Below are 13,747 nucleotides of genomic sequence, written 5' to 3'. Positions count from 1 at the left end.
TGGTCATATTCCCTATGCTGTACCTTTTATCCTCATGACTTAGCTGGAAGTGTGTACTTCTCATTCCCTTTCACCCATTTTGTCCATCCCCCTCTGGCAACCATTAGTTTGTTCTCAGTATCTGAGTCTGTTTCTGCTTATAGTTTGTTTATTCATTTGTTTTATTTTTCAGATTCCACATACAAGTAAAATCCTGTGGTATTTTTCTTTTTCTGACTTATTTCACTTAGCATAAATACCCTGTAGGTCTGTCCAAATGTCCCAATGGCAAGATCTCATTTTTTATGACTGAGTAATATTCCATTGTGTGTATATATGTGTGTATGTGTATATCTATATCTATCTATATCTGTATCTGTATCTGTATCTGTATCTGTATCTGTATCTATATCATCACATCTTCTTTATCCATTCATCTATTCATATCCTGCCTTTTGTAAATAATATTTTAGGGGCACCTGGGTGGCTCAGGTGGTTAAGCATCCAACTCTTGATCAGCTCAGGTCATGATCTCATGGTTTGGAAGTTTAAGCCTTGCATCAGGCTCCACACTGAAAATGCCAGCCTGCTGGGGATGAGATATTCTCTCTCTCTCTCTCTCTCTCTCTCTCCCCCTCTCCTTCTCCCCTTCTTTCCCTCTCTTCACTACCCACATGCTCTATCTCCCAAAATAAATAAATAAACATTTTTTTGTTGAAGTTTTTTTTTTTTTCATATTTTGTGAGAGAGAGACAGAGCACAAGCAGGGGAGGGGCAGAGAGAGAGGGAGACAGAATCTGAAGCAGGCTCCAGGCTCTGAGCTGTCAGCACAGAGCACGACGTGAGGCCTGAACTCACGAGCAGTGAGATCATGACCTGAGCTGAAGTCGGAAGCCCAACCGACTGAGCCACCCAGGTGCCCCCAATAAATAAACATTTTAAAAAAATAATGGTGTTTCAATAAACATAGGGATGTATAATCTTTTCAAACTAGTGTTTTTATTTTCTTTGGGTAAATACCCAGTAGTGGAATTATTGGATCATATGGTATTTCTATTTTTAATTTTTTGAGGAAATTCCATACTGTTTTCCATAGTAACTTTACCAGTTTATATTCCCACCAACAGTGCATGAGGGTTCCTTTTTCTCCACATCCTCATCAAAACCTATTATATTTTGTCTTTTTTATTCCAGCCATTCTGAAAGGTGTAAGGTGATATCTCACTGTTGTTTTAATTTGCTTTCATCATGGAAGTACTTTTATACCAAACAATCAGTGGAGTACTCTTATCAAACTGGGTGAGGACAGCCCTGTGCCCTCTACTAATCCTGATCACCTGTAGGCGGCAAAGGCGTTCTTAAGACATTTGCTTTGGAAAAAAATGGGAAAGGGACAAAGTTTTCTTCACCATCTTTCTGTTCTCATCTCTTTTATTTTGTCTACCCCAAGTGTGCAATGCTACCAACTCACCCCTTGGCTGCCCAAAGCCCCTTCCAAAAGCCTTCCCCAGAAATGTCTTTCATAGAGAAGTCCTGTGTTCAAGATCATTCTTTCTCTACTTCCTACTTACCTTCATTAAATCTTATTTATACCAGGATAAGAGTATTGTGGGACTATTTGGAAAGATAAAGTCTTCTGATGTTCCCTTAAATTTACCATATAGATGGCTCCCCATTGTGTGTACTTTGAGAATTTGTGCTACACACTTACTTCAAGGGATGTAGAATATTATTATATTCTCTATTCCAAACACTCACTTTGTTTGCCTACATGGCAATGGTTGTAAATCCAAGTGGTTATGGCTATCAGTGGAAATGAAAGTTTAGAAATCGTGACAGATATAAGAACTGAGGCCACACATTTAGGATTAATTAAAAGTTAATTGATCATTAGACATGAAAGTGGGTGAGATCTTTCAGGGGAAAAGTATAAAGAGAAGATTAGAGAACTTAAGACAAGATCACATACTATCCATATAATTAGAAGGTTGGGGAAGAAAAAGGAATCAACAAAAAGACAAACAGCAGCCAAGGATATAAGAGAAACAAGTTGAGAGTGAGTAGTGTTGTGGTGAATTAGATCAGCTTCCCAGCCATTCTGCCAGAACTTATTAAATTGATGCAAATATGCTCTGTCTGGAAATACCCCTTTCTGGAAACACACACACACACACACACACACACACACACACACACACTTTTTCCCTCTACTAATAGCAAAAATGATTTCATGGTGGGGAAATGTTAAAAAAAATAGTATATGTGAATGTTTGAAAGACATTTTCGTAAAGGAAACTGGTAGACCCAGAAAACTGTAACTCAGTGAGATTTAAATAGGTGAAGGGGAAAAAAATAAAAATAAAATAAATAAATAAATAAATAGGTGAAGGGGATTAGCAGCACACTTAATTGTGGTGAGCACTGAGTAATATATAGAATTGTTGAATCACTTATTGTACACCTGAAACTAATAGAACACTATATGTTAATTATACTTGAGTTTTAGAAATTAATTAATAAAAGAAGTTTTGTAAAATTCCATAGTGACTTAAAAATGAAAAGCTTATTTGCCTTTGAGAATAAAGGCAAAAATGCCAAGAGCCTACATGGATTGACTCAGAAAAACTTATATTAAATTCACCTTATTTTGCTTTTGCTTTGTGAGATGACTATTTAATGGATAATTCTAGATTAGTGTCATAAGCAAATTTATTCTGACTTCAAAAAGTCATTTGATAAACATATTTATGATCTCTTTCTTAAGGTAAGTGTAAGTACGTGAACTGAATAAGAGTTTGATTAGATTATAATTGTTCCAAGAATGTTAGGTAGTTCAACAGTGTCAACCTGGAAGATAGTTTGCCTTGCCTTGGGGAGACATCTGACTTTGTTCTAAACTCTGCAGTGTTCAACATTTTTATCAATGGCATTAATAGAAGAGGTAGAAAATTTTGGCTGATTAAAAACTCAGTATGAATTGGGGCACCTGGGTGGCTCAGTCGGTTAAATGTCCAACTTCGGCTCAGGTCATGATCTCATGGCTCATGAGTTAGAGCCCCGCATTGGCTCTGTGCTGACAGCTCAGAGCCTGGAGTCTGCTTCAGATTCTGTGTCTCCTTCTCTCTCTGCTCCTCCTCCACTCATGCTCTGTCTCTCTCTCTGTCTCTCTCTGTCTCTCTCTCAAAAATAAATAAATATTTAAAAAAATTTTAAAAACTCAGTATGAATAGCCACATATGGTTCTTATAAAAACACAAAAAGAACTAACATAATCATTTTAATAAAAATATATCACATAGATCAAGGAGATGTTGGTTCCATTGATTAGTTCCCATCTGGAAAGTAAATAAATCCTGGAAATAAACATATTTAGGGGAAACAGTATAAGTTGAAATGCTTCTGGAAAAGATTTCAGAACATTCTCTCTTATTGTCAGTAGAAATTATCTGTTAGTGTTATTTGCTGTGCAAAGTATTTTTCTACCTTAGGAATTGTAGGGAGTAAAAAAATAATATTCTTGGATTCCCTTCTGAGTTTGACACCACTGAAAGAGAGTCACGGGAGTCAGGAATCAATAGCTAGTAAAAGCAGGATTAGAGAATATGGCTTGGACTTTTCTAGTGGGTTTCCTAAAACTTTATCTCTGATTTAGATAGACTTGCCTACCTAAACACTTGGGTACACAGCTAGACAACCAGAGGCTTTCTGTACAGGGGCTTTTCATAGTTTAAATCTAACATGAATGCACACATTTGGTAGAAGACAGATCCACAGGAGAGGCTTCAAAAAGTCAGAGCTGAGCATGGTCAGTCTAAACCTGCAGTTAAGTAAGTCATTTCCTCCCCAAGCAGGAGGGAAGAGTGAGAAGATTAGCTTGGACTTTTATTCAAGTTTTTCTCCTAAGCCTGTTGCAAATTTTCAGACAATTCTTAAACATTACTCTTCTCTAGAGAGACACACATTACCCAAAGAAGGCATTAAGAAGTTGCGTGGCCATGGATGACCCTCAAATCAACAAATGCCTAGTAGGAGTAGGGCTTCCCAGAAGGTGACCTTGATGATAAAAGTTCTAGAGGCAAGGCAGAAGAAGACTGGAGGTTTTAGTAGAAGAAAGAGATTGACAGACTGTGAGACCAATTTTCCAAATAGTCAAAGAGCAGTTAAAAGAAGAGAGAAATTGGACATCTTTGTTGCTCCAGGAGGCCGGTTCAGATCCGTTGGTGGATACTGAGTGAAGGCATATCTTTGCTAAATATAGGAAGAGATTCTTAACACAAGTAAAGCATAAACTTCTATTCAAAGAAAAAACTCTTTCAGGAAAAGTGTTCAAACATAGGCTACCAGAATGTCATAGAGAAGTTGCCTATACTGAACAGGAAGTTGGACCAAAGTCCCTATGAAAAGGAAAATAAATGCAGAGCTAAGCTGATGTAGGAAAATCAAAAGAAGGAGGGGCATTTCCTACTGGATATGTGTTTATTTAGTTTTTGGGTTTTTTTAATGAGAAGGACTTTAAAAAACTTCTGGCTTTGGGGCGCCTAGGTGGCTTAGTTGGGTAAGCATCTGACTCTTGCTTTCAGCTCAGATCATGATATCACTGTTCGTGAATTTGAGCCCTGCATTGCACTCTGTGCTGACTACAGGAAGCCTGCTTGGGATTCTCTCTCTCTCCTACTCTCTGCCCCTCCCTTGCTCATGCTCTCTCTCTCTCTCTCTCTCTCAAAATCAATAAAGAAACTTAAAAAAATAATAAAAATAAAAATTCTGGCTTTTAGGCCCAGAGTTTAAACTTCTACTAAACGGCTGAAGGAAACCACTTTCTCCAAACCTATGCTTATAGTTTCTCTGAGGATAAGTCATGTCTCTGGGGTAGTCGAAGGAACACTGTTTTTACTTCTAATCTTCAACCTGAAAACACATTTATGTCTCAAAAATTATTTATAAAGTGAATGAGCTAAAATGAAGAACACAAAGTCAAGGCAAGACATAACTTTCTTATGTGCAAGCAGTGGCAATGGAAAAATCTCAATAATTTTTAAGAAAAAATGCACCCAAAAAGAGGAAAGGCAAGGAAGAAGTAGATATAAAACAACAGGCTGAGATAGATGAGATCCCCTTCAGCGTCAATGCTCTTTTGAGTTTGTGCCAGAAAGGATGGATATTTGAGCCTCTTTTTTAAAGCAGACATGGACATGGATTAGTGGGGAGAAATACTAGATCAGTGTAAGCAGGAGGTGATGTACTGCTGTTCACAGTCTCCTAGCATGACCTGCCCTCCACATGGCATGGAAAGATAAGTGGCAGGCACTCCTCTTTTGTATCTTGTGTTCTCTTGTGAAGGACTGTAACCTGTGATTGTTCCATTAATATCTACCTCCCCCACTGGGCTATTATCTCCCTGAGGGCAGAGACTGTATTTACTTTTACTCATTTCATCTCACCAATGCCTAACATGGCACCTAGTATGAAATAAGTGCTCAGTAGATATTTTGCAACAGGAGAATAAAAATAAGGCGCTTAAGAAAATAAAACCAGTCATTAAAAGTGACTTTATATGGCCTAGAATTGTCAAATTCATACTGACAGAAAGTAGAAGTGGTTGGGGGGATGGGAGAATGGATAGTTCAGTGTTTAATGGGTAAAGAGTTTCAGTTTGGGAAGATGAAAAAGTTCTGGAGCTGGATGATGGATGGTTGCACCAATGTGAATGTACTTAATACCATTGAACCGTGCACTTAGAAGTGGTTAAAATGGTAAATTTCATGTTATATATTTTACCATAATAATAATAATAATAGTAATAGTAATAATAATAATAATAATAATAATAATAATAAAGGATGGCTTTCCTAAGGAAAAAAAGAGGGGTTATTCTTAGGAGGGTCTGAGGGATCACCTAACAAGGGAGCCTCTGATGTTTAGGAGCTACGTGTTCACATGGAATGTAGACAAAACAAAGCAGAATTTGCCGGTGGAAGAAGGTTCCTCAGATCATGATTTGAAAGACATTCATCTGATTCAACCCCTTCATTAGAGATGAAAACTAGGGCCTTCTCTCCTCTCTTTCATAAGGTCTATCACATTTCATTCAGAGACTAGAGGTCAGTTTACCCATTTCTTAGTCATGGGATGGGACTGTGCCCAGTTTAAACAGACAGATGGTTTCAAGTTCAGTAATGCTTGTGTCAGGGCCCCGAGCTCTAATTCACTGTAGCTTTTCTTAGGTTGTCTGTCTGAAGTTGAGTTTGTGACTTGGAAAAAAACTCAATGACTAACTCAAAGCTTTGGCTTTTCTGTGTTGAAGGAGAAGGCGCAGGTAGAAGATATTTTGACTGTCAATGGAACAGGAGAGGGTCAGCTCCCACAGCACCTGACGCAGCTGCTCTCTGACAAAGAGGATGCTGTCCAAGGCCATCTCCTGCCTCCAGACATGCTTTCGGGAGAAGAATATGAGTGTGTCTCACCTGATGACATCTCCTTGCCTCCACTCCCGGAAAGCCCTGATTCCCCCCTTGCCCCTGCTGACATGGAAGTGGAGGGGCAGTCTAGCCCTCCCCGCAGCCTTCCCATGAGCAACTACAGGATGCAGACAGGGGCCAGCTGTCCAGGGGAGGCCCAGGAATCTGGCATCCCACCACCTGCTGCTTTTGCTGATGCTTACAATGATAAGAGAGAAACATTTTCAAGTCATTTTGAGAGGCCCTCTCCCCAGTTCAAAGCTGAAGTCCCATTAACCTCCCAAGGAATTTTGGAAAAAAGTACTGCCTTCTGCAAAATCAGTGCTAAACATCCAGAGAGCATGCTGAGTGAAGTGCATGAGAGAGCTTTACAACAGCACCCTCAGGCTCAGGGAAGTTTGCTAGAAACATGGGAGAAAGTGCATGCTGATAACAATGTCACTAAAACCCAAGACAGGCTGCATGCTTCCCAGGATGCATTCTCAGGCCTTGGGTTTCGATCAGGCTCCAGCCAGGTCTATCAGAGGCAAACAGTCCCCCAAGAGGAGATTAAATGTACATCAGCAAAGAACACCATGGTCAGCCTCGCTGGCCAGGCACCTAATTTCTCCAGGCTTCAGTCTAATGTAACTGTCATGGAAGGTTCTCCAGTGACTTTGGAAGTTGAAGTGACAGGATTTCCAGAGCCTACACTGACATGGTGGGTAGCTTACAATGACAAGTCATAAACAAACACATTGAATGACTGAGCAAATCATTCTGTGTGCACTAACTGAAAGGTTTAGGGACAGCTGATTAATATTCTGCAACACTGCAAATCTGCATGATTCAGCCTCACATCGGCCCCCAACTCTGACTGTAGTCCCAGCATGGCTAAAATCCCCTAGAAAGAAAAGTAACCACACAAAATAATAGTTGACTAACTCCAAAAGCACTGCAACTTAGCTGTGTTCTTTTTTGTTTGTTTTTGTTTTCTGGTATTAGTTTAACATTCCACATTTCTGAAGACTATGGGTTGAAATTCTTTCCCCTTGTTTATGTCTACAAAAGCATGACATTTTCTTAGTCTAACATCCCATATTCGATTCAAAAACATACGAATGTGGGTTTTTCTCTTTTCCTTCATTTGCCTATTTCATCTTTTCCCTCTTCCCAACGGAGTCACACACCACTTTTGTGATATTTGTTTGTTTCACTAAGATTTCTTTCCATAAATTTCTTCAGTGTGAGAGATGGAATAAAAATATTTCTTTCATAGTTGCTCCCGGTGACAGGTAATAAACCCATTTTTGAAAGGTGGTGTAATAACTGAGCTGTAAACAATAGGATTTCCCTCTGGAGACATCATTATTTTTTAGCGTGTTTGTTTTAATAGAGAGTAAACTGCAGAATACAGGGTTTGAATCACTGTTGTTTTAAAAAGTAGTTCTCACTTTCTCAACACGTGGGTTACTTCTAAACATTTAGAAATTTTTTTATCTTTGAAAAACAAAATTAATTTTTGTTCTTAAGTAGATTTATCTGAGGACAAAGTTACAAATAGGTGAGACTGAATTCATACTCATCAACTAAGATAAGTAAGGTAACATTTACTTATCATAATATTTCGGTAGACATTAACAGTTCCGATGACTGTGTGTGCCCATTGACGATACTTGAAGTGTGAGGTGGTTATCTGAAGAATCTATGGGAAAACTTTGGTTCCTCAGATCATTAAAAGAAACTGCACTTATGCTACACTGCAGCTGTTTGTGCTTCTGTTTTATTTTGTTGTTTTTACAATTGCATGTTTTTGACAGATGAGGAATTTCATATTTATGAATTTGAAAGATATTTAATTCATTATTAAATATCAGTTCACCCCAAAGAAAATGTCGTCTGCAGTGTTTCTTGGTTTTGTCCACACAACAAATAACTTAGTTAGTATTTCTTGAAGAACTATTGCAATATTGTGAAAAGATACCTTGCTTTTGGATTTACAATTAAGTTTTGCTCAATTAACAACTGGCAAAGTCTTGGAATCATACATGCTTAGGACACTCATAAAAATGCAAAGTTATCACTTAGGCAATGGGAACAGAAAATGACTCAGGTTTGCCACCACTTCTTAGGCGAAGGAACATGGGTGTAAATAAATAGAAAAGAATCTAGAATATACAAAATAAATTATTTGCTTTCTAAAAAGAGGCAGCTGCTTGTGTTCATAGGAAACTTTTCAAAACATGTCATTAACAGTAATAATCCAATTACATAAATGCCTTTCATAATTAGAAATCATTTTCTTCTAATGAAATTAATTCATAGAAATTAAATGAGTTCATTTCACCAGGAAATGCTATATAAGTGCCTTTCTCTAAAACAGCATATTGATACTCTGACATGGATCTTGTGGGGTCCACGAATACGATGGGATGGATGAGTCTTGCTCCAACATAGATTCCCAGAAGTCACAGGCTGCTGTTCCATAGCAGCTAAAAGAATGACACAGGCCAAAGAGAGGTGTGCCATTTCACACTCTAGGTGATTGTTGCTATAAGCAAATGGTGGCCCTGTGTGGCCAGATGGTCTGGGGTTTTTCAAAGAGTAGTTGGATATCTGGATTTTTATATGCAATATTCCAATTGTTAAATGTTGTTGAAAAATTCAATTTTTTAAAAACATGGTCTGACTCAATCACACACTTCTCTGGCCACAAGTCGCCAACCTCTGCTTGAAGGATGAACAGCCCCATTGGAATTTGTGGCAGCTGCAAAGTTCCTGCTAATACTAGAGACTATTGCCAGTGGTAATAGGTTTGTTTGCAATGGTTTTTAGATCTTGGAAATGATGTGAATATACAGTGATCCTAACTTTAAAAACTGACTCTCTACTTCAGGTACAAGAAGGGCCAGAAATTGTCTGCAGATGGGCACTTACAGGTTTTACACAAGGAGACAAGACATTCGGTGTTCATTCCGAAGGCATGCGAGGCAGACGCAGGCCTCTATGTGGCTCGGGCCCAAAACTCTAATGGCATTCTCTCTTCCAATGTCATCCTCCACGTGACAGGTAACCACAGGCCGCCAATCACAAGAATAAACTGGATAACGCTGTGTGTCGTCTATATTAGTGTGTCCCTAATGTACTGGGTACTCACACAGTAACTGTGGGGTTAGCACTCCTGGATGTCATTTTCATGAGCCTAAAGAACAATGCTATGGTTGTTTATTTTCCTGTATCTCCCACAGAACATCCTCCATGAAGTGTACCCCCATTCTGGTCATGTTGTTTGTTCAGCTAATCCCACTGCTCAGTGAAATAATCACATTTTCTTTAGTGTTTTAGTATATTTGAAGACGTTGGTAAATTATTAGCAGTGGATAAGCATACATTTTTGTATTCTAGAGAGATGTGTTCAAGACAAAAGCACAGTAAAATACACTATATTTATTCCCTCCCAGTTTAAGAGCATGTATATTAAGGTTCATTTCAGTAGAAAGATGTGAGTTAAATTTCAAATTCAATTGTTTGATAATTTTTTTAAGTTTATTTATTTTTAAAGAGAGAGAGAGGGAGAGCAGGGAGGGGCAGAGAGAGAGGTGGAGAAAGAGAGAGAATCCCAAGCAAGCTCCATACTGTCAGTGCAGAGCTGGACACAGGGCTTGAACTCACAAACCATGACATGATGACCTGAACTGAAACCAAGAGTCAGACACTTAACTGACTGAGCCACCAAGACACCCCCAATAACTTGTTTTTAATTGTGGTCATAAACATCTCTTTGTAGAATAACAGTAGAAATATTGAAGTTGTGGTTTTCATTATTGCATAAGGTGTCCTTTCATTTTGTTTTATGTCTTTATCTCATTTATTGAAATACATTCTATATAGTTTCAACCTAGCCTTCCTTCCTAAGTCTGGGGAGGCCATCATAAATAATCATTCCTCATGCTGATCTCATGGGTTTCATGGTGGAGAATAGATGTGCTGTTAACTTCAAATGAAGTTTCAAACTTCCATCAGCTGTACATGTCATAGAGCAAAATGGAGCACAGGCTGCAGATGGACCAACATAATTCCTGTCATGCCACTGTCACCTTTTAGGTAGCCATGTATATACACCAGCAACCTGCTCTTCCTGCTTCTAATCTTGATTCTTCAACTGAGTATTTTTGCAGCTTGTGGTATAGACATCTCAATGCCTCAGTTTCCCATTTGGAAAATGGGTTCATCATCTACCTCTTGGGCAATTGAGCATTTTTGTTTCATGTCTTGTAAACATTTGGAAATGCAAAGCATTCTATGAAGGCTAAACGTAATTATATTGGTTGATGTAATTTATCATCACACTGCCTCCTGCCCACTCTTCTCTTTCAGATGCTATTTCTTTAGGATATTAAAGGAATAATATTAGTCTGTGATTTCCAAGCTTTCCCGTGTGGGATGTTGATGGTTTATGAATTGGAAGTCAAATTCCTTTCTAATTTTGTAAGACTATATCTTATTCAAAGACTTGAAATTAACCATAGTAGGATGCATTTAGTATGATAAAAGGGAAAAAGAAGAATAATAAGACAATAAGACAACATAAGGTGAATTCTATCCTTCTAATTATCACTGTAATACTGAAGAATGCTCTATACATTTCTGAAATATATCATTCAGAAAAGAGGGTCTTTTTCTGGTTCCTTTTAAAAATAAACATGAATGAGAGAGGCATTTGTTTTTAAATTTTAAACATAGTCTTGTCATGGTAGGGTAAAATCATTGGTTGAAAGAATAATTTACTACATATTTTAATGAAGAGAAGGAATTAATTATGTTGCTGCAAGACTGTCTACAATAATAATATTTAAATGTAATATATTCAAGTTAATATTAAAAAGTTACTGAAGGTTATCTGAAGACATGAAATGTGTGGTTGTGTAAAGCTGACATATTTTTCCTATGTATTCAATTTAATTAAAAAATTAAATCACTTAATTTTCTTCCAAATTTTGACAGAAATCTGTTAAAAGCTTATATATAGCATCCTAGGGAATCTTTGGTCCAGTTTCACATATTTTTCATTCTTGCCTAACTGCTGCTCCCATGTTGAAGCTAAATAGTAAAATCTATTCATGTCCAAAGAGGGCGGTCAGGACCAGGTAACAAATTCTTCTCCCACTCTATGTCTCTTTCCTGTTAATTCAGTAAGATCTCCCTTCCCACTTTGTCATCTTGATGAAATTTGTGGCTTAAGGTTATTAGGGCATGGAAATAGCTGATTTGCTTTACCTGTTGCATGCCACTTAAAGGCTAATCCTTTGAGGATTGTATATCCATGATGTATGGCTAAATAAGGCATAAAAACCTCTGATTACATTTGATGTATATATACCAAATATAACATGTATTTGATATATATTTCAAATGTATGTATATACATACACATATATGTACACACACATAGGGCCCAAATACTGGGAAAAAGCATTATACTGATATTCAAGATATATAGGTCAAGATATATAGTTCAGCTAGCTATCTATATATCAGTCTATCTGTCCAACCATTCATCTATCCAACCATCCATCCATCCATCCATACATCCAAGTATTCACCTATCTACCTACCTACCTATTACCTACCTACCTATCTACCTACCTACCTACCTACCTACCTATTCTTTTGCACTATTGATTGACTATCTAGTAATTCCAGCAGCAGTGAACAATAATTAACTATTCAATTATTCTTCCAGCTATATTTTAATTTCAAAGACTTACATGTGATTTTGTTTTTGCCTGGATTTCTGTCTTGATAAAAGAATTCTCCCTATGCAAGTGTGAACTAAACTTATTGATTAAAAATGAAAAACCTGGAAAATTCAAGTGATGTTTCTATTTAAAAATATATACATTTATGGGGCGCCTGGGTGGCGCAGTCGGTTGGGCGTCCGACTTCAGCCAGGTCATGATCTCGCGGTCCGTGAGTTCGAGCCCCGCGTCAGGCTCTGGGCTGATGGCTCAGAGCCTGGAGCCTGTTTCCGATTCTGTGTCTCCCTCTCTCTCTGCCCCTCCCCCGTTCATGCTCTGTCTCTCTCTGTCCCAGAAATAAATAAACGTTGAAAAAATATATATATATATATATATACATTTATACCCATTTACTTTAAAGAAAATTCTGGACAGTTAGTAATACCAAAACACTTTTCAACAAGAAAATATAAATGGCAAGGAAGATTAAAAGGAACATATACTTGACACCTTGAAGGAATGCAGAACAAAATGAATTTGAGTTTCCTATGAGGCATGATAACCGAGCTTTCCAGTTCTGATTTTCTAATAAAAAGTGTATAAACATTTGGTGGTAAAATTTTTTTCATACTCAATTCAAAGAGAAATTTATGCAGAATCCTTACATTCAGATCTCTACACATTCTAAAATTTCTAAAATCTTTGGAAAAAGAAGCAGTAAACAATTAGTTATTCAATAATGCTAACCATCACTTATAATCAAGATGCAGCCTTAAAATAGATGACTGCAAGAACCTTCTAACTACTTCACTCAAGTTTTAATTTCTTCAAGTGGTGCACAAGGCCTTTTAGTACCTGGCCTCCCCTCCCAACCTCTATTCCATCGCTTCTGATCCCCCCACACGGTGACATTTTACTTTAGGTTTTTAACCTATCATGTTCTTTCTTCTCTCTGTCCTTTATTCCCAGAACTCCTTCCTATATGCTAACCTATCTTCATGTGGCTTAACTACTGCATATCCTTCTTGGTCCATTTGAGATACAACTTCCCCCAGGAAGCCTTCTGACCCATCAAGTCCAGTGTAGATGTTCCTGCTATGTGTGCTGTCAGAACCTGAGCTGCCCATGTCATGTCCCTTGATACATAATACTGAAATTGCATGTTTGAGCATCCGTCTCCTCTGTGACAGCCCTGTTCATCACTATATTCCCAGCACCTAAGACATAGTCATATTCAATAAATATTTCTTGAATTATTAGAGGCCAACAAAAATACACTCAGCTTGTTTTTTTCTTTTTCTGGAGAGAGGGGGTGGAGGAATGTGAAAAGAGAAAGATATATTTGTTACTTGATTATTACTTTTTATTATGTCCATTGACCAATCAGAATCAGGTTCTAGTCATGAAGTATGTAGGCATACTACAATGACTATGTCCAAAATGCCAAAACCTCAATTTATGTACTTCTTCCAACACCCCACAAATTATCAGTATCTTATTGTAGTAATCAATAGTCTCAGTAATCTGGCTGTATACAGATTTTACTTAAAACCAACATTTCATTCATATGTGTAAACTTTAAAAGAACCAAAT

At 37.7% G+C, this 13,747-nt stretch overlaps 1 protein-coding gene across 4 annotated transcripts in view; it reads left to right on the top strand.

Moving 5' to 3' along the window:
• CCDC141 (coiled-coil domain containing 141) overlaps positions 1-9,935 on the top strand; it is a 207,975-nt gene extending 198,040 nt beyond the window's left edge. For all 4 annotated transcript variants that reach the window (XM_045480374.1, XM_045480376.1, XM_045480375.1 and 1 more), the window contains 2 exons: positions 6,284-7,137; positions 9,313-9,935. In XM_045480374.1, the coding sequence (XP_045336330.1) occupies positions 6,284-7,137; positions 9,313-9,580 (1,122 nt within the window). In that variant the 3' untranslated portion in view covers positions 9,581-9,935. The remainder of the gene's footprint in view (positions 1-6,283; positions 7,138-9,312) is intronic.
• Positions 9,936-13,747: the final 3,812 nt, after the last annotated feature.

The sequence above is a fragment of the Leopardus geoffroyi genome, chromosome C1, assembly GCF_018350155.1.
Source record: "Leopardus geoffroyi isolate Oge1 chromosome C1, O.geoffroyi_Oge1_pat1.0, whole genome shotgun sequence".
NCBI lineage: Eukaryota > Metazoa > Chordata > Mammalia > Carnivora > Felidae > Leopardus > Leopardus geoffroyi.
This window is presented reverse-complemented; position numbering and strand designations above follow the sequence as displayed.